The 20939-nt window shown below is 43.5% G+C and overlaps 1 protein-coding gene across 2 annotated transcripts; it reads left to right on the forward strand.

Moving 5' to 3' along the window:
• The first annotated feature begins 354 nt into the window (after nucleotides 1–354).
• On the forward strand, nucleotides 355–15896 carry e2f2 (E2F transcription factor 2). 2 transcript variants are annotated; one of them, XM_061843788.1, is made up of 8 exons: nucleotides 355–547; nucleotides 804–1033; nucleotides 9867–9957; nucleotides 10048–10267; nucleotides 11070–11231; nucleotides 11368–11482; nucleotides 12750–12915; nucleotides 14587–15896. In XM_061843788.1, the coding sequence occupies exons 2-8, from the start codon at nucleotides 845–847 to the stop codon at nucleotides 14853–14855; spliced, it is 1212 nt and encodes a 403-aa protein (XP_061699772.1). In that variant the 5' UTR covers nucleotides 355–547; nucleotides 804–844; the 3' UTR covers nucleotides 14856–15896. The 2 variants fall into 2 exon arrangements, with proteins under 2 accessions (XP_061699772.1, XP_061699771.1); XM_061843787.1 differs by having other exon boundaries at nucleotides 355–1033.
• The last annotated feature ends 5043 nt before the right edge of the window (nucleotides 15897–20939 follow it).

Here is a 20939-nt window from a genome sequence, read left to right on the forward strand (position 1 = left end):
AATGCACAATTTCCCAACTGTAATGGGAAAAAAATATGTACATGGTAGAATACTACTGTATTGATAACATCCGTGCTCGCCTTGAAATGTTACTTTTTTTTTTTACAATCTTAAATTTGTGTAAGTCACATTTTCCCGAATAGTATTCAAATTCTCTCTTTTGTTCCGTTCCCAGCATACAAAAGGACGTTCTCAAAGGAAAGAAAAAGGGGGCTACTGCCTCTTTAAGAGAAAAGGAGTCCCCTTCCCCCACCTTCGTGTCTCCCCCCCCCCCCCCTCAACCGTATTATGCAAATGAGGGCAAGCCGAGCGTGCCGCCGGCCAATCAGCGCGCAGCTCCAACCGCGGGAGTTGTGAATTTCGCGCGACGAACTTTGGCGCTAAAAACGTCGAATGGAGACGAAGGGAGCCCGCAAGGCCGCCTGCTGACTTTTGGGGCGGACCGGGTCAAGCGCTCGCGAACACACGACGACGAACCGGAAGCACTAACTCCGCCGACCCTCGGTGGTCTTTTTTTTTGTGTGCGACCCTCTGGACTTTTGAACACGTTGGTCAACTTTTGTTTTGTGCACATTTGTAACAGGCTGCGTTCACGGTTTTGCTGACGTCACCACTCCGAATCGATGGCTTGTTGTTTCTTGCATGCGCGAGTTCGATGATATTCAGATTTATAGAATTTGTAATCATCGTTACTTGAGTTTTTTTTTTTTTGTTGTTGTTGTTGTTATTTATAATCGTCATCATAATCATTGTTATTTTAATCCGGGTCCTCTTTGCGGGCACGATGATGCGCCTGCCCAAAGGCGTCACTCAGGCGTCGGGGCTTCCGTGCAGCCAGTCCAAGATGAAGCTCCTGGCCGGCGAGTTGTTCGGCGGCGGCCTGTCCAGTCCGCCCCTGAGCGCGGTACCGGTGGGCTACTTCACCCAGATCTGCGCCAACACCGCCGTGGTGGAACAAAGAGCCCACAGCCTCTACTCGACCCCCCACGGACCGGACCAGAAGCCCGTCCGATCGTCCGCCGGACGGCTCCCGGTAAGGAATCGAACAACGAACCCTTCTGTGTGCGTTCGTGCGTGGGTGGAATAATGTTGCACTGCTATGCGTGCTTGAATTGGTGTTGACGTCCGAAAACACAATAGAGTCAAACATAACTGAGAGGGACGCATACCAGCAAAATTATTACAATATAGTATCATACAGTTTTTGAAAATAATGTGCATGGACACCATGATAAGAGCCTGCAGATACAGTTTCACTTATAGAAAAGTTTTTTTTTTTCATTTATTGCTGTCGGGTGGCTCAATAATAAACTATAGAGATCATTAAACCAGGACAGCATATCATTATTGTTTATCAAAAGTTATTATTGCTGTGCAGTGGATTGATACCACTAACATCCATTTTTGTATTTGAAATAAGTTACTACAAAACGATGTTTCTGTGTTGGATGTATACAATTTGAAATAATGGTGACTATGTTACCAGCCTTCCTGATAAATTATCAATTTTTGTTCTGTTATTCTTTTTTTTTACTTTTGTGTGGCATTATTGAAAAGTTACATGAAGAAAAGTGTCTTCGTAGGTATTAACCGGAAAGATATAAATAACATCAATATCAGAACTTTTGTTGGGTACATGTCGCTCTCGTCACGATACGACAAAATATCAACATTTATTGACAGATGAACCAACAAACTGGGTGGCGCTAGTTTTCATTGTCATAAAGAAATCATCTCCACTGGTTCTGAGTGGATCTGTACGGCGATATCGAGCCCACTAGCCAACATAGACAAAATATTGATATCGGAACTTTTTTTATCATTATTTTTTGCAAGTTTTCAGCCGGTGCAGTGTTGTAGAAAAGTTACAAAAAGAAACGACATCCCCCCCGACATCCTCAATGCTGGGAAAAATATTAATATTTATTTTCTATACTGTATGGGGGGCAGCAACCTTCCCAATACAGGACAAAATATTGACATTTGAACTTTTTTTTTGTTCAAAATGTGGTGTACTCTCATACTAATGTTCCTAATATTAGTGCTGTGTGTGTAGATTGATACAATATACAAGAGCGAGTACAGCATTAATATTTGAAACTTGTTATTGTGAGGTGAAAACTTATCAAGAGAGGCATTAGCGTTGAATCGATCCATACTAAAACGTCGATACTATGATGCCAGGCTTCCCGATAATATCAATAATTGAATTCGTTTTTAGAATTCTATCGTATAGACAAATTATTGATGTTGGACGGATCTATATCTAAATTTGTGGTACCAGCCTGAAGCTAGCTGGGCTTGGTATTTTATCAGTGTTGAATTATCTAGCCATATTAGCCATCAACCTAGTCTCTATTTGTTTTCATTTTTCATCTTTTTTTTTTTTTTACTCGTGTAACATCAGTTCCACCTGCCCGCCGGTGTAACTTGTTCGCTTCGGGAGTGAACGGGGCGGGTTCAAAAGGTCATCATGGACAACTGCACTGTTCGACATCAATTCCGCTGCGAGTTGCACCCCCCCCCCCCCCTCCGCCCCCAATGCCAGCTGTTGTTTGTCATATTGGGCCAAAGCTAAAAAAGGTTAAGGGGGTGACATCGTGCTTGGGTCCAAATCTCGCGCTGACCCAGCACTCGCCCTCGGCCTGGTCGTTGCTAGTAGCCCTCGCGAGAGGATTAGTGTCGCCTAAGTACCGGCGAGGGGGCCACCTGCCCTCCGAAACATCTTCCACGTCTGGTGCGAGCAGTAAATAAATCTTTCTTTTGTCGTTTAGAGTTGCACGCCACGGGAAATTCTTATAATTATTATCTGTTGCTCCGGCCGGGGGCTGCGAGTTGCACACCGCCCCACTGGCGCGCCGTCATCTTTATTGTCCTGTCGTCAGAAGTGGGCCAGCGGCTGCCGATAAGGACGCAATAGACTTGGAGTGTTTTCGCACTGATAGTGGTCTTTGCTTCCCTCCCAAACATGTGTGGACTGTCTATACGGTACATGGCATGCTGTAGTATTTGTACAATGGCGTGTGGCTGAGCGAGCACAAAACAATAAGCCTGATTTAGAGGGGAAAAAAAAGATGAAATGCTATGAAAATGGCATCAGATTTATTGCGACCAAAGTGGTCAATATTGTGCAAATTGGCATAAAATGAAATAAATACATAAATAAATAGATAGGCGGTGGATCAACTGGTAAAGCGTTGGGCTCACAGTTCTGAGGTCCCGGGTTCAATCCCAGCCCCACCTCGTGCCTGCGTGGCTTTTCTCCGGGCACTCCGGTTTCCTCCCACAACCCCAAAACACGCAACATTAATTGGACACCCTAAATTGCCCCAAGGTGTGATTGTGAGTGCGGCTGTTTGTCTCCATGTGCCCTGCGATTGGCTGGCGATCAGTCCAGGGTCGACCTCGCCTCCTGCCCGTTGACAGCTGAGGATAAGCGGCAAAAGAAAATGGATGGATGGATGGAATAATAAAGGAAAATGTTTGTTTATGCGTTGATTTACTTTGCTAGCTGGTCACGTTGCATCGTTGAAGCAGTCATGTGACAGCGCCTGGGGCTCAAATGTCTTTGGTCAAAAATAAAGCCGAATGTAGCTCGATGTGATACTCAGAAGCGATATCAATAATGATATTTGACAGCTGTATCATTTAGAGATGTTGTTTAAACTTAAAATTATCCAAATCCTCAGAATCCTATGAATTTTTATTTCTTATCTTAGAATTAGGCATTTACAATATTTTGAGGGGAAAAGACAAACTATTATTTTTCAAAAGTTTGTGATCATACAAGAAAATGTTAATTTTGTGAGAAAAATGTGTTGAGGATTTTACGGTTTAATCTTGTGCAAATTATGAAAAGAGCAAGAGGGGGGAAAAAAAAATCAGTTTCATTTTTTTCTTGATACATGAGAAAAAAAGTGCATCATTTTACAGTGTTGTAATTGTTGCAAAATAGTCCATAGTTCAATTCCTCTTTGGTTCGATGTCCTCATGTGACACGGCGGCTTGACCACAGTGCGCAGAACTTTGCAAGAACTGAACGGCAAGTTGGAAAATACATTTTTTTAAGTGTGGCAACAAGCTTGTAAAAGAAAAGTAAGCAGCACAAGCCAATTGATCTGTGTCCTGTCGATGGTGTTGGCAATAAATATATTAAAAAAAAAAAAAAGAAGTCTTCCATCCAAAGTCCAACGGATTCTTTTTCGCTTTCACATTCGACTCTTTATGCTCGTTACTTGAAATTGAATGAAACGGACCCATAAGAGTCGCTGTTTACCGCATAACAGCTCAGGCGCCGTTTGTATCGTACGCATCAGCGACGCGCGCGTTCAACTGCTAATTCAAAACTCTTCCGTCACAGGAAGTCAAAGCGTGTTTGTTTGGATCGCTCTGAACCGCTGTGTGGGACCCCCCCCAAGAGATGTTGTCACCTCATATTTTGACAACAGTGCGCTTACACTGAAAGTCGCCTTCGAGCCCGTTTCAGTCCTCTTCAAGTGGCCATTGGACCGTTGCTTGGTTCTGGTTGGACCTAAAACCAAAAGTCCACATTAAAAAAAAAAAAATGGTGGTGCTTGGAATTGTCGGCAGTTTCGAACTCTCATTCGTAAATGTTAGTGCAAGCACGAGTGTACCGTAATGGCATTTTCTGTTACATGTTATTACACTTCATATGAAGTAACGCAGCTATCCATCCATCCATTTTCTTTGCCGCTTATCCTCACGAAGGAGTGCTGGAGCCTATCCCAACTGTCAACGGGCAGGAGGCGGGGGACACCCTGAACTGGTCGCCAGCCAATCACAGGGTACTTGGAGACAAACAGCCCTACTCGCAATCACACCTATGGGCAATTTAGCGTGTCCAATTAATGTTGGATGTTTTTTGGGATGTGGGAGGAATCCCGAGTGCCTGGAGGAAACCCACGGGGAGAATACGCAAACTCCACACCGGTGAATCCCGGATTGAACCCGGGACCTCAGAACTGTGAGGCCAACACTTTACTAGCTGATCCACCGTGCCGCCCCGGAACGCAGCTATCGAACGTAATATCTGATCGTGGTATTCCTCATTTTAGGAATTGTTTTACATATATTGTATATTGTTTTTGTTCTTCAATTTCCAGTCCCAAATCTTCGGCTTGTAATCATGGGCCACGGCTGTTTGGCACCCTACAAGTGCGATTTAAATATGTGTTGGAAAGTTTTTTTTTAGTTGTTTCTACACCAAAACATAAACACCGTTGGTGTTTCAGACCTGGACTTGGAGATCTTTCACACAGTTTGCATGTAGTCGAGCCCCGCTAAAGCGAAAAATAAGCTCGATATGGCAGATCCACCCAACTCATTCTGAAAGAAAACATTGACGATGTCTTGGCAATCTGGTTATTGTTGTCCTTCGACTATGACTACAAGGGTGTGGTAGCCAGGTGGGGGTTTTGTGTACGAAAGACGAGTTCTTTTGCAGGCGTTCTATAACTTGCCCTTGGCCCAGATGGAATCTGGCCTGTGTAGAAGCCTGACAGGAAAGGTTTGCTGCCGGTGCTTGCAACGTTTTGTTTTTTTTTTCGCACGTCACCATAGATTGCACGACTCCGGTGGCAATCTGGCGGGCGGATGACTTCAGGGTGTCACGTGATGTTGCTTGGGTGTAACGCCGCGAGCGGGCGGGGTGAGGTCGCGGCTAAACACGAGTGCTGATACTGCAACTCTTGCAGATCAAGGGCAAGGACTGCTACTTGCTCTTTGTCGTACTGGAACTGTGACTCTCCACACAAAGTACAGATTGGCTAACTTCCCCTTCTCGTTCCCATATTCATAAAAATACTGTATAACTCAAGAATATCAATCTCAATATCTCATAATATACTATTTTGGTATGACATTGAGCCCGTATCACCTCATCATAGAGGTAGTGTTTAATAAAGAAGCTGCATTTAGTATTTCAAAAATACAGTACAGTATATATCCTCTCTCTTGTACTGGCAGCTCAATCCATGTCATCCTTTTTAATATACCCACTATGTCGTCTCTGAACATGCCCGAATCATAAAAATCTGTTCTCTCCAACCTCTTCCTTCATTCTGGCTGAGACTCGACTCAGTCCAACCTGCTTGGATTGATTTCTGGACCGCTGTTATTTAAAGTCCAGCTCCGGCGCATGCCTCTACTTCTCTAAATGTGCCGCCACCTGTTCCGAGCTCTCACTGCAGATCACAAAGTCATCGGCTAATATCGAGGTCCGCGGGGCTTCCAGTCAGACTGCACCTGTCAACCTGTCCGACTCGGGGTCGACCCCCGATGAACTCCCATCTACGGATAAAATTCCTCTGTCAGACCCACTGATCTTACAGCTCTCCTACATATTCTGTACTCTTGTCATTACTTCTCTGCCACTCCAGAATTGGCCATGCAATACCACACTTCCTCTCCGGGTACCCTGTCATAGCCTAGAAGAGGGGGAAAAAAATTGTGGTCCACGGGGCTTCCAGTCAAATTCCACCTGTCAACCTGTCCATCACAATCGCAAACACGACGGGACTCAGGGTTGATCCCTGGTGCACTCCCATCTACAAAATTCCTCTGTCAGACCCACAGTACCCTTCACCACGATCTTACATCTCTCCTACGTATTCTGTACGATTGCCATTACATCTCTGCCACTCCAGAACTGGACATGCAATACCATACGTCCTCTCTTTCGATCCGCAAAGACGAAATGTGCACCCCTGACCTTCTCTGTACGTTTCCATCAACACCTTGGCTTCCTTAATTCTGCGAACAACTAGCCTAAACCATCAAAAGATTTCCTACCATATTTGAAAAGTATCACTGAAGTATCTTCAAATTTTGTGACTCTCAGTTAACGAGGTAGAGGGTTCAAATTTGGTGTATTTAAACCTGCAGGGTCAAAGCTGTACAAGTTTATCAAAAATATGTTTTCAAAGTGTATTACAATATTGAGCCACCTCTTACTGGTTACATTTCCTGAAAGTCAGGTGTTAAATTTGAAGAACTTGGCCGATCAAAGTCTTGGGAACTAAACATGCACATACAGTGGACTGTATATGTATACCCCGCCAGGGGATCCACTTCTATGGACTGTCAGGAATCCATGTGTTGGAATGCTGTTTGCACAAAACGGTTGACTCACCAGAAAATAATCCCTTACTCGATCCACCGCCGTACAGCTGCAAACTGCAGGCTAAAACGGCCATTTCCCAACTGTACAGCAGCACCAAAAACCTATATCATAACAAAACCCTGAGCCAGCTATAACTGGAGATTTCACGCTTCGAGAAACTTTCACGTTCTCAACTGATTTACAGGTTCCTGGTTCTTTTTGGATCTATTTTTTTGCTTTAAAGAAAAGAAAAACAGCCAGCGGGAAGAAGAAATAATAGATAACGAACATGGACTCTGGTGAATATATAGTATATCAGATGTCATGGTATCTCTGCATGTAAATACACGACTGCTTATTTAGAATACTACAAGTAATCAACTAAACAACTGAAATTGTCTTATTAAAATATCGCTCTTCACACAACATGCCTGTTGGAGCTTTGTGACAAGATGGGGGGGCTGGCTGGACCGGAGCCTAGCAGCGCAGAGTTGAGTGAAAATTTAGCGGCTCGCAATGTGGCGGCCTCCATTGTGGCTTTGTGAGTGGAATGCGGCTGTAAAATGTAACATTTAAAAGGCAAACTATAATGGTTTTATTGCAGTATAGTGATTTTGTTGGAGGATATTTGATCTCCATGGCTAAATATAGTGAAACTCTGGTATTAGCAACAGATAGGGAACAATAGCCCTGTCAAGAATAGCAAAACTCTGGAAGTACAGTCATTTACGGGGAAGAAAAAAAATTTATTTGGCCTGGTCATCAAAACAGCAAATAGGTTTGTTTTTCCCCAAATAACAGCGAATAGGTTCAAAACAAATCTGCCAAATTTGCAAATACCAAAATGAGAAAAAAACAAAGGTTCATTAAATGGTGTTTTCAAGGCAAAACAAATACCAAAGAAGTGTTCTTTTCATCTAATCAAACAAACAAGTAAGGTGTATCTTTGTAGTTTTTGTCAGCTAATTTTGTACTTTTGTGACATGGTTAACAACGTTAGCAAAGCTTTGACATTTCAGTCTGTACTTTGGTACAGAGCGTGTATACTTTAGCCATATATGTGTATATTGCGCACTTTTTTTTGTTCTCTATTTGCTCTCATGTTATGCTTAGATTTCTTTTGAAGAAAGTTTTTTTGTCCTTGTGTGTGTCAGTATTTTTACTACGTTAGCCCGCATGCTTCCTATAAGTTCCACGTAGCTCCAGATGTCGTCGGCTAACAGGTGGACGTGACATACATGAGCGCGCTAAGCACAATGGCGGCTTTCACCGTCCGACACGTCTCGCCACATTTCGCGTCTCGGAGACATTGCCAGCTGTCTGGGATAATTAGCGACAACAAGTAGCTTCTCTGGCATAGCAATAGCTTGTAGCGTTGCCAAGTTTTCAACAGAGGAGGAAGCTTGAAGGCCGCGAGGATGCTGTCAGTGAGGTGTGTTCCAAGAAGCCCAAATTTGACTGTTGCGTGGAATTGTTTGTCGCCCCAAGAGCGTCATTTTGGCTTTCCATCAAAGAATGTTCCAAACGCACTTGCCAGGCTCGCGTCGACGTTTAATGCCAACTCATAACCTGTCGTGCAGGTTTGATAAGATGAGGCACTGTTTCCTAATCTTGATCGGGCCAGTTGGCACCCGTTTAATATTTTGCAAAAATGTCTCGGCACACCATCTGACAAAAATGTCACAAATCGTATGAATAATGACAATCTCGCCTCGAGGTATTTACAAATTGACTTACAGTGTGTAGTCTCCAGAACTTTTTGCTCCAAAGAACCGGGTGGATACACAGCTTTAATATTTCCTTCTGCCATCTAATGGAAGAGCTTTTAATTGTGCCTGGCACTATGTGTTGATGACAGATGAAGAAATGCATTATATTTCTAATTCAAAATCTTTTTCCCGGGTAAGGGTGTGATGTTTTTCGTATCCCTACAAATTTATCTTCAAAAAAACTACCGAAATTAACTCCCTACAGAGCGCACCTGGTTACAAGCCTCACCCAGTACATTTGTGAAGCAAATACCATTTGGTACATAGATACGCCGCAGCTGTGGAAAAGCCGCAAGTGCCTGCATTGAAACACGACATATTTACAAAAACGGTACACAGAAAGAGTTTCACGCTAGCGCGGCGCGAATGCTAAAAGGGCCGGTTAAAATCAAAGTTACCGGTAAATATCAGAGACACGCCAGTAACACAGCAGCAACATGTTAGCACAACGCTAGCGCAGCGCTATCAGGGCTGGTTAAAATAAAACTTACCGGTAAATATCAACTCCGACACGCCAGTAACACAGCAGAAACACGCTAGCGCAGCGCTAACAGGGCCGGTAAAAGTCACCTCCTCGGCACATATATTCCACCAGTCTCACTCTTACCTTTTCCGCTCGAGTGTCCCCTTGCGGCACAAATGCACAAATTAGCCGGATCACCACATAAATCACAGGGTTGAAAGCGTGTGTACAAAAAAAATTACCGTTTCGTGTTTTGCAGCTGTTCTGGAAAAAATGTACAACTTTTCATTCTCCTTTTTTGTTTTTTGCAACTTTGTTATAGAAACAAATAGTTTGTAATTAATTTTACTCATGGCATTAAAAACTTTTTTTTTTTTCTTGAAATTTTTACATCATATATTATCACGTTTATTTTGCCGTAAGAGCCCAATACGCGGCAGACTTGAAGGGGGCCTACTTTTGGAATTTATATTTTTATGCGTAACTTAAAATGTGTCATCTCTTCTTTCTGTAGGCTAAAAGGAAGTTAGATCTCGAAGCCCCAGTTTTTCTCCCCGAGTTCCGCACCCCAAAAGGCAAAGGCGGCGTTCCGGCCAGTCCACGAAGTAAGTATACAAAATGAAAAAAAAAAAGGAACGTGTTTTTCCATCTGTCCATTTTCTGCACCGCTTATTATTTTTCTTCCTACCTTTTAGCCCCAAAGTCGCCGGGTGAGCGGACGAGGTACGACACCTCGCTGGGCCTGCTGACCAAGAAATTTGTGGGCCTCATCGCCGAGTCCCCCGATGGCGTCCTGGACCTGAACTGGGCCACGGAGGTGCTGGAGGTCCAAAAGAGGAGGATCTACGACATCACCAACGTCCTCGAGGGAGTCCAGCTCATCCGGAAAAAGTCAAAGAACAACATCCAGTGGCTGTAAGTGCAAAGAAGAACACATTTGGATACAGTTTGACCCCTAGTGGCTGTAGAACTTGGGTAACTGAATAAAAACCTTAGCGCGCCGCAAATCCTTTTCTACGAATCAAAGGTCCATTTATCGAATATTCTAAATTTGAACAATTCAGTCAGTGAATTCCACCAGCATTTAATTTCAGCGCTTCAAATTCTACAGAAATTTTATTCTTTAATTAGTTTTTTATCTTATGACTGATGCGTTCGATGATTCATGTCCCTCCCGCCCCACCCCCCAATTTTGCGCAACAACAGTTATTTGAAGTAGAAACCATATTTTCTTGGGAAGATGGGGGGAAAAAAAAATCGAGGTCCACGGGGCTTCCAGTCAAATTGCTTCTGTCAACCGGGTTGCAAACACGACGGGACTCAGGGTCGATCCCTGATGCACTCCCATCTACAAAATTCCTCTGTCATACCCACAGTACCCTTCACTGGGATCTTACAGCTTTCCTACATACTCTGTACGATTGCCATTACTTCTCTGCCACTCCAGAACTGGACATGCAATACCATACTTCCTGTATTTCGATCCGCAAAGACGAAATGTGCACCCCTGACCTTCTCTGTACGTTTCCATCAACACCTTGGCTTCCTTAATTCTGCGAACAACTAGCCTAAACCATCAAAAGATTTCTTACCATATTTGAAAAGTATCACTGAAGTATCTTCAAATTTTGTGACTCTCATTTAATGAGGAGAGGTATTAAAATATTGAGCCACCTCTCACCGCACACTGCAACACTCGTTTGCACTGTTCCCGCAGGGTCGGCGACGTCTTCGAAGGCGGCGCCGCCGGAGGAGAGAAGGCCGGAGCGTTGCGCAAAGATCTCCGAGACCTGGAGCGAGCCGAGCGATCGCTGGATGAGCTGATCCACTCCAGCAGCGCGCAGCTCAAGCAGCTCACGGAGCACAAAGACAACCTGAGATATCCTTTATAACGCAGATATAACGCTGGTTCCCTACACGAAGCAAATATTCGAGTTTACGTCGAGTATCTTGTTTCTTGTTCTTGGGATTCCATTCCCCCCCCCCCCCCCCCCCCCTTAACCCATGACTTCCACGCTGGGCTACGTGACGTACCAGGACATCCGCTCCATCGGCAGTCTCCGAGACCAGACGGTGATCGCCGTTAAAGCCCCCTCTGAGACCAAGCTGGAGGTGCCAGACATGGAGGCGGTGAGGGCGCGTCTTTTGTTTGACACTTCACGATTCTGCACTCTTCTTGTTTCAATCCTCCATTTTGTTTTTAACGCCTGCTGCTCACTGTCTGACCGTGACCTGCCTTTTTAGGTCTCTAGTTTCAGCCATAAATATACCACGCTTGATTCCAAAATATGCCATATCATTTCAAACTCATGTTGCAGCATTTCTCTTAAAGGTCCCATATTTTGGTTATTTATAGCGCCATCTAACAGGGCCGTAGTATCAAAGTATAAGAGCAGAAAAGGCCCCTCTGACAGCTACTTCTGTTTGACCCAGTTTTGTATCCGCTTTGCCCATATTTGGCCAAGACCGCCCCCTTTCTTCTGATTGGTTGCCACCCATTTGTGAGAGCGCAGGATTATGTTGACAGTGCTGGCCTAGAAATGGAGAGGTAGGCAGACGTCTTCACTAGTCGGGCCTTTCAACAGATAAACGTCTGGAACTCAGGAATACGTGGATGATTTTAATTCATATTTCACGTTGTCCTGGGCGGCACGGTGGATCAGCTGGTAAAGCGTTGGCCTCACAGTTCTGAGGTCCTGGGTTCAATCCCCGAAGGGTTAGGGTTAGGGATGGGGTAAGGGTTAGGGTCTCGCTGTGTGGAGTTTGCATGTTCTCCCCGTACCTGCGTGGGTTTCCTCCGGGCACTCCGGTTTCCTCCCACATCCCAAAAACATGCAACATTAATTGGACACTCTAAATTGCCCCCAGGTGTGATTGTGAGTGCGGCTGTCTGTCTCTATGTGCCCTGCGATTGGCTGGCGACCAGTTCAGGGTGTACCCCGTTGACAAAGTGGGATAGGCTCCAGCACTCCCCGCGACCCTCGTGAGGATAAGCAGCTAAGGAAATGGATGGATGGGCGTTTTACTGAGGCCACTATAGAGCCACTATAACATCAGAAACCTTTAAAACAGCTGGCCTGATTTCGGGTAAATAAATGCGGTTCATGTCCCCATGCACATGCGTCCAAGACTCCATAACATCCACTAACAACCCAGGCTAAACTAAGCCCCTCCCCGACACCTAAAGATAGAGATGCATCCCTGCAAATTGAAGGGGAACCTTCGTTCAGAATCAGAATCTTGCGCTTTAACTCAAGCTTCAAACTGCCTCTTGTGGCATTCTAAAGAATTCCAGAAAGAGCATAAAATAATGCCAACATGTTAGGTCAGGCTGGAAAAATAAACATTTGAAACAATATCAAATCAATGAGAAACCTTTTTTTTTTTCAATTGCCAGGGCTCGTTACAGATCTATCTGAAGAGTAAGAACGGTCCCATAGAAGTGTACCTGTGTCCAGAGGAGGGACTGGAAGACGCCAGTCCGGTTAAAAGCTCAGTCACGCCGGAAAAGTCCACCGCAACACCAGCGAGCCTCAGCGGCGTCAAAGAAGAGCTTGTTGAAGGTATGTTTGGACTTTTTCCCTGGTTTATGGTTTTGAACAAGGGTTCAGGTTTCAAATTAGGGTTTGAAGCCAATGTTGGCATTTCAAGTTAGGGTTGGAAGCCTGGATTGGGGTTTCAAATAAGGGTTTTGATTTCAAAGATGGTTTAGGTCGTCAAACAAAGGTTCGAGTTTCAAATGAAAATTTCACAGTGTTGATGTGCAGTGGATTCATAAATAATAATTCAGGGTCTACTGTAGATTATACCAAAGACATTGACACTGGTGCCCTTGACTTCCGAGTTGAATTTGATCAGGTGACCCGAGCTCGTAACATTCCATGCTTTCCTTAGCCCATCTGTGGCATTTTTCATTCTGTTTGTTAGCATTAAGCTAGCAGAGTATCAAATGTTGGCGATAGGTTTAAATGGATTTTGAAATTTTTTATTTGATAGTAAACTTGCACTGAGAGTGGAAAAAGAAGCTCGAGTGAAGCACTTGACCTCATATTTGAAGAATTGTTCACGATATGTCAAACTGGAGTTTATCGTGAAGTATGCTGCCACCATTTAGTGCACTTGTTTCTCACAAGTCAAAATTCAAAAATGGCTCGAGTGACTGCTCGTATCTCGCAAAAAACACGCACATATAGTTACCACTGTGATTAACTATGCTAATCGGTGCATAAACTATAGCTTCTAATATATTTACAGTAGTTTTCACATTTCCCATGAAATATTTAAAGGTCCACTGTCATGAAATACATGATTTTTCGTATGTTTATACTAGTTTGACCTGCTAGGGAGGCCCTGTAGCTCAGTGGTTAGAGCACTGGTTTGATAAACCAGGGGTTGTGGGTTCATATCCCACTGGGGCCTCCACTCCCTGAGAAGGGTTGCGTCAGGAAGGGCATCCGGCGTAAAAATTGTGCCAAACATATGTGCGTTCATCTGAGATGACACGCTGTGGCGACCCCGAAAGGGACAAGCCGAAAGAAACTTACTATACTAGTTTGACCTGCTGGAAGGTAGCTCGTTGTTCCTTCGTGCCAAAGCCGTAATCGGCGGACGCGGCGCATCCAGGCTGGCTCGTCGCTGCTCTGGGCTGCAGTGGCTCATCTCTGCAGCTTGGGTTGATCGGACGAGGAGGCGGTTTGGCTACGGTGTCGTCGTTGCTCGCGGGCAGTGACGTCGTCGCTCGCAGCCGCGGGCGCCGTTGTTAATCGCTGCCGCAGAGGTGGATTAGGTGGGGAGGTTGCCTGGCCGCATGCAGTTTGGCCGTGATCCGCATATCATCTAAATACGGCTCGAAACGAAAGGGTAATTTTGCCCCGGTCACTTCACTTGGTTGTGAGATGTTCTCTTCTTCGAAAAGAGCTTCCGTGTCTGAAGGGGCGTGTCCCATAGTAGGGGCCACGGCGTGTTTTCAATGGCAAATGTCCCAGTGTGATGTCACGGACAGAAGATGCAATATGGCGACCACCTGAATTTCGAATAAGACTTCCGCAACTTTGCGCATGGATGACGTGCTCTCCCCTCGTATTTATTTTTTTCGTATAGACATTGAAGTGAATAATGTTATATGTATTTTTCATTACAATATCTATTTTCGAATGTTTATAGGCATGAGACTTGACCTTTAAAAAAAAAAAAAAACATTGCTTTCCACTCCCCACACCCCAAAAAAAATTCAGAGTGCGTCTCCACAGTGACGGCTTCGACCTCGTCTTCCTCTTCCCTGCTGGACGTGGAGCGTCTCCTGGGTTTGCCCCCCAGCTTGCTGCAGATGACTGAGGACCAGCTACCAGGGGCGTCCTTCCCCGGCGACCCCAGCGGAGGCGGCGCCGCCCCCTTCGTCAGTTTCTCCCCGCCTCTGGACCACAGCGACTACCTGTGGAGCCTGGAGGACGGCGAGGGCGTGTCTGACTTCTTCGACACGTACGACCTCAATGATCTCTTGTAGAGGTGAGGGGACATTTTGTCAACATCGCAATAGGAAGCCACGTTAGCCTCTGGAGCGGGGACGGGGAGAACCTGATCCAAACCTGCTGTGGATTTCAATGGATTCTGTCTTTGCCACTGTTCCACCCTGCCAAAAAAGTGTTGTGGGGGTTAGTTGAATAGTTTGTGGTGGAGTCCTACTAAAAATCAAGCAAACAGCTACGATAAGAAATGGATTGTACTTTAAACGCACAGGCCAGAACATTAAAGGGCCACTGTCATGAAATGCATAATTTTTACAATTAATTTTGACGTATACACCTTTTTGTAACGGCCACAATGAAAATCCTCTCGAGGGATTAGTTTTCGAGAAAATACAGGAAGTGACGTACATGGCAGGACCCCCCTCAAGTGGACTCGTTTGTTTCTATTAGTTTTACCTCCGGGAAGGTAGCTCGTTGTTCCTTCGTGTTAGCCATAATGCCCGTGTGGTGCCGGAAGTGGGCATTTATCACCGCCGCAGGTGGATCGGGCGAGGCGGTGGTTTGGCCGTGATCCGCATATCATCTAAATGTGGCTGGAAACAATAGGGTAATATTGCCCCCGGTAACTTCACTCGGTTGTGTGATGGTCTCTTCTTCGAACAGAGCTTCCGTGTCAGAAGTGGCGTGTTCGTCTCCCAAAGTAGGGTGCGCCGCGTCTTTTCAATGGCGAATGTCCGGGGTGACGTCACGGACAGGGGATGGAGACAATATGGCGACCACTTGGATGTCGTCGAATGACACTTCCGCAACTTTGCGCACGGATGACGCGCTCTCCGCTCATATTTAATTTTTCGTATAGACATTGAAGTGAATCATGTTGTATGTATTTTTCATTTCAATATCTATTTTAGAATGTTTATAGGGATGACACTAGACCTTTAAGTACCGTTTCTATTTTTTTAATCATTCATGGTCATAGTAAATTTCCAACAAATATTGTTATTGAATATCATTTCTGCGTTGTTGGTGCTTTTTATAATCATTCCTCCAAGGTTACATTTGGTTTTTTTTTTTTTTTTTTTTTTGGGTTTTTTTTTACACATGCCTGACCTGATGCAATGCCCTTACCAGCCACATATGGACCACGGGCTGTAGGTTACCAACTTATGTACTTACTTATTTAAAGTATTTTGTATGGAAGTAAATACGTGCCACCAGGATATGAATTTGAAATGCCACAGAAAACAGGATTTGAATTTGAAATGTAAAGTGATCACATTTTTCAATAGTTGTGTTTCAGTGTAACTTTTCAATGTTTACAATTCAACTGGCTACAATTCGCTGTCTGAAATTCAACCGTCTGTGCCACCAGGCGGGGTTACTTCAGGTCAGAACCGAACACCCAGCCAATCGCATTTAGCCTTTCTTGGTCACGTGACGTTACATGCTAAGAAAGCGTAACTGGATTGGCTGGCTGTTCGGTTCTGACCTGAAGTAATCCTACCTGGTGGCGCAGACGGTGGATTTCAGACAGTGAATCGTAGCGACTTTGCAAAATGTGATCACTTTACATTTCAAATTCAAATCCCGTTTTCTGTGGCATTTCGAATTCAAATCCTGGTGGCACTAATTTACTTCCATACGAAGTAGTTGAAATCAGAGGTTGGTAACATGCGGCCCGTGGGCCACATGTGGCTGGTAAGGCCAATGAATCAGGTCAGCCATGTGTTTTTAAAAAAAAAAAAAAAAAAAAAAAAGGAAACCTTGGAGGAACGATTGTAAAAACGCAGATATGATATTCAATAAGAAGATTTGTTGGAAATTTATGATGACCACGAATGATTAGAAAAATAGAAACTGTACTTAAATGTTCTGGCCTATGTTTAATGTACAAACCATTTCTTATCATTGCTGTTTGCTTGATTTTTAGCAGGACTTCACCACAAAAAAGATGCCAAAATGATGCAATTAATGCAAAATGAATTCCTAATTATTAGAAATATCAAGGCAATTAAAATGAATTAATGTGATTGGTTATAAAATAGAATTTGCAAAAATTTTAAAAGAATAGATTCAATAGGAATATATATATATATATATATATATATATATTTTTTTTTTTTTTTTTTAATGAAAAACACCCTAAATTGGCCCTAGTTGTGATTGTGGGTGCGGCTGTTTGTCTCGATGTGCCCTGCGATTGGCCGGCATTGGGATTGGCTCCAGCACTCCCGTGACCCTTGTGAGGATAAGTGGCTCTGTTTAATTGGCTTTAATTTTTTTAACATCTCTTTGAAGTATCTCTAGCAAACATATTCCACCTCCCGAACAAAACAGAGAGCAGGCAGTTGTTTTATAGCACGTCAAACTCAGGAATTACGTCCGGCTCTCTGCTTTCCCCCAAAAGTCTTGGCGGTGTTTGGCCTCCAGGGTGCAGCATCGTTTTATTTACACCATTTACAAAGCTTGACAGGTTTGAATCACTGGAAAGGAAATATGCTAAGCCATAATACAAGCACTGAATACTCACAAAACTCATCTTCAGTCCTTTTGTTAGCAATGTGAAGTAATTTCAGCTCATTTTTGAAAGGCGCTCAAGCCGAATCAAAAATAACAAATAAGGAGGGTCAGTCTTTCTTATTTATTTGGAAACCTCAATTTTATGCGGACGTAGTGAAGCACAATTACCGCAGTTTCCTCTCTCGTTTGCTCCTTTGTGCTCAAATGTGGACAGGATGGGGTTCCGACACCATTTGTAAATGTAATATTTGATGTAATTGCTATATTTTGGACTTTTAGAAATAAGCTAATTGTCCTGTCCTAACAAAACTTGAAAGTGTGTGTTTGGGTGTGATTTTCTTCCTTTTATTTTATTTTTTTATTTTGCCTGAGTGGTTTTATTTCCATTTCTTCGACTACAGTATGTATAGATTCTGAGAATTTGTAGTAATTTTTCAATCAGCATTTATTGTTTATCTCCCTTGTATTTGTACATATAAGGGGATTGTTGTATTTATACGTATATTTGCTGATTTGATTTCATACAAGCATTTTTTTAATGGTATGACATGGAGCACTTAATGTTTTTGTAAAATTGTGTTTTGTTTCTTAAAAAAAAAAAGTGAAAACAAATAAATAATGAGGCCATTATATTTTGCAGTTAAACATGATCAATGGACTTCCCGATTTAGGTCGAAAAGACGATTGATCTAATGCGGAGTGACATTTAGAGAAAAGGACCGAGGCTGAACTGTGAACCCGCTCGGCTAGACGCGCGTGGGCCGTGGGTGCTTCTCAGCAACTTTGTAGCTGTGGGAACGCGCTGACAAAAGGCGGGGTGCCCCAAGGGGTCGGGGGTCACTGGGTCACCGGGCCAGGGATTTGGGAAGTGTATATAGTAAGTACAAAAGATGAATAGACAAGAATATCAAATTATTATGTCGATTTTTGCATCGGTTCGTACTTGAGCAGGCTACATCCTGGTTCTCAGTTACTAACTACAATTTGTGAGTTTGCAGCATTTTTAATGCCTTTGGAACAAAAGTCAAAATGGAAGGAAAAAAATCTTTAAATGTCATATTTGGGTTTGTCGGTTGGGAGGCAAACTCTGGTCAATGCATGACGACAAAAGGAAAATATAGATAAATACAAACAACTGGAACATATAAACACTAAGTTTGAAAAGTATTGTTTTGTTATGCTAGTTTGTCAGTGGTCCACAGAAAATGACATTATAGCAATGTTATTCAAAATCAGTTGTCATTGGATAGAGATTTGCCACATGAATAAAATTAACTTGTTTTTAACAATCAGACAAGTGTTAAGACATTTTATGACAACTTTTACGGTGCATGTTGGCCTAAAGTTGTATTTCCAGAAATCAATCTAAGCCACAGGTGTCAAATTCAAGGCCCAGGGGCCAGATCCGGCCCGCCACTTGATTTTATGTGGCCCGCGAAGGCTAATCATGTATGTTAACTTGCGTGATTCTAGTTAAAATCTGTACCAAGATTTCAAATTGTCATATCATAAAGCATAATGTTGAGGTATTGCAAGTGTTTTTATCAACAATAGATGAAAAAAAACATTACCCTTGATTTCTGATTCCAAAAGTAATTCATACATTTCACATGTAAATATGATGAGGCGATAAACGATTTTTATGGTTTCACAGTCATGACGGCCCTCTGAAGGAAACCGGAACTACAATGTGGCCCGTGACAAAAATGAGTTTGACGCCCCTACTCTAAGCCATTTGGGAATACTTGTGACCTAAACCTTGAGTCTTCAGTCGGAAAAATCCTGATGGTAGTCCAACAGGCCATTTTCAGATTTTGCAAAGGCAGCGGCCACTCGGGCAATCTCATTCTGGATTTCATTCCAAACCAATCATCACATGTGCGTCAAACATGCTCGGAGAATTACGTTTTTTTTTTTTTTTTTTTTTGGGGGGGGGGTGACTTGGTGCAAAAGGCTCAAGAGCAACTGCTCCATTTGATGTTTTTAACGTCAAATCTGCATGGACTCTGACTTGAACTGTTCAGTTAAAGATTGTTCCTTGTGAATGGGTTCAACATTTTGCCTGCGTCAGTGACAATAAACGCAAAGTTAGTAAAGTTAGTTTGTCAAAATGTGTTCCTTTATAATAACTTGTTTGTTGAGTAATTAAAAGATGAAACAGGATGACATGAACTGTACCATATGTTAAAAAAATGTTATCCAATTTTAAAATAGCAGTCACTCTTAGAAAGTACACAAATTGCCAGAAAATATTAAATATATTAAAAAAGCTATTTGTAATACAAAATATGGCATTTTGAAAATGTCCTGATAGCATAGGGCACGGCCAGCAGGGGGCGACGGGTGATTACGTGTCTCCTAATTCATCAGGCTGCTATCCTACCACGTTCATCTTGGGGCTCCAAACAGAAGGCTCCAGGGAAGGGGTGGAAATTAAATTGACCCAATGTGTACCCCCCCCCCCTCCGCCCCGTTGACAGCTGAGATAGGCTCCAGCACTCCCCGCGTCCCTTGTGACGATAAAGGGCTAAGAAAATGGATAGATGGATTGTCACAGTGTAGTCGTAGCTCCGCATTTGTGGGGGGGGGGGTAGCCTGCATTACTTGTGCTTGCACATACACGCGCACACACACAGAAGCTTCACATTTTGCTGTTTTTGTACTCAAGCCAAAGCCATGTCTAATATCAAATATTGCTTTGGTGCCATCTAATGGCCATCGTGGGGTACTGATAGGCTGGCCAGTGAAGGCGAACTGACCAGTCACTCACATGGCGACGTGAATGACATCCAGACCACCAATGGCGGACAAAGTTTTCCCGTATAAGTCCACAGATTGTCATTAAACACATCACGCTGCATTTGCGACTCACAAACAGGTTGGACAACTAGAAAGTTGTCTGTTGGGTTGACCTTTTGTCCCCATGCACCACCCACTTCTGCTGTCTGCTGAGTCAGCGAATCGCAGACATTTTGAAAACGATCCAAAAAAAAAGAAGAAGGGGGTCAGTTGAAACCCGGGTTTTGACTTTTTTTTTTTTTTTTTTTAAATTTTAAATACAGACTTCATGTTCTTGGCTTGGAGCACTCCATAAAAATGATTCAAACTTGCTCCCTGGCCATTTCTTCCCGCTCAGCCACGCATGTCTGCCAAAAAAAAAAAAAAAAAAGAGGGGCCGCATTACCGTAAGCGCAGGTCTCCTCCCGGCTTGACGCCGCTCGCAAATTGATAGCAGGACCTTGCGGAGCTGAGTCAACAAGGGGGAATGAGGAGCAGGAAAGGTGGGGGGGGGGGGGGCACAGTCGTCCTCCAGGCTGCTGGGAACTCCGCTAATCTTCCAGAAAGATCTCTGCTGCCCTAAACCAGTGATTCTCAAACTGTTTGCACCAAGTACAGTACAAGCATAATGGCCAACATTAACAAAACAAACAAAAAAAAAGTGTGGTAAGCTCAAGTATTCATAAAAAAATGAGGCAGAGGTTTTCCTATAAAATATTTTATTTTATTGCAAAGCTTGAACATTGACATAGCACTTTAATAGAAGAAAAATATAAAGCACACTTAAATGATGATTCAATCCAAATTTACTGCACATAAAAGTT

This window comes from Syngnathoides biaculeatus, chromosome 15 (assembly GCF_019802595.1).
Source record: "Syngnathoides biaculeatus isolate LvHL_M chromosome 15, ASM1980259v1, whole genome shotgun sequence".
NCBI classification, from domain to species: Eukaryota; Metazoa; Chordata; class Actinopteri; order Syngnathiformes; family Syngnathidae; genus Syngnathoides; species Syngnathoides biaculeatus.

Excerpts from the sequence above, each read along its gene's own strand:
- e2f2 (XM_061843787.1), top strand. The coding sequence starts at position 785 with ATGATGCGCCTGCCCAAAGGCGTCACTCAGGCGTCGGGGCTTCCGTGC. Across the intron at positions 9,958-10,047 it reads CGTTCCGGCCAGTCCACGAA|CCCCAAAGTCGCCGGGTGAG; the intron begins GTAAGTATACAA and ends CCTACCTTTTAG. Across the intron at positions 11,232-11,367 it reads GAGCACAAAGACAACCTGAG|GCTGGGCTACGTGACGTACC; the intron begins ATATCCTTTATA and ends CATGACTTCCAC.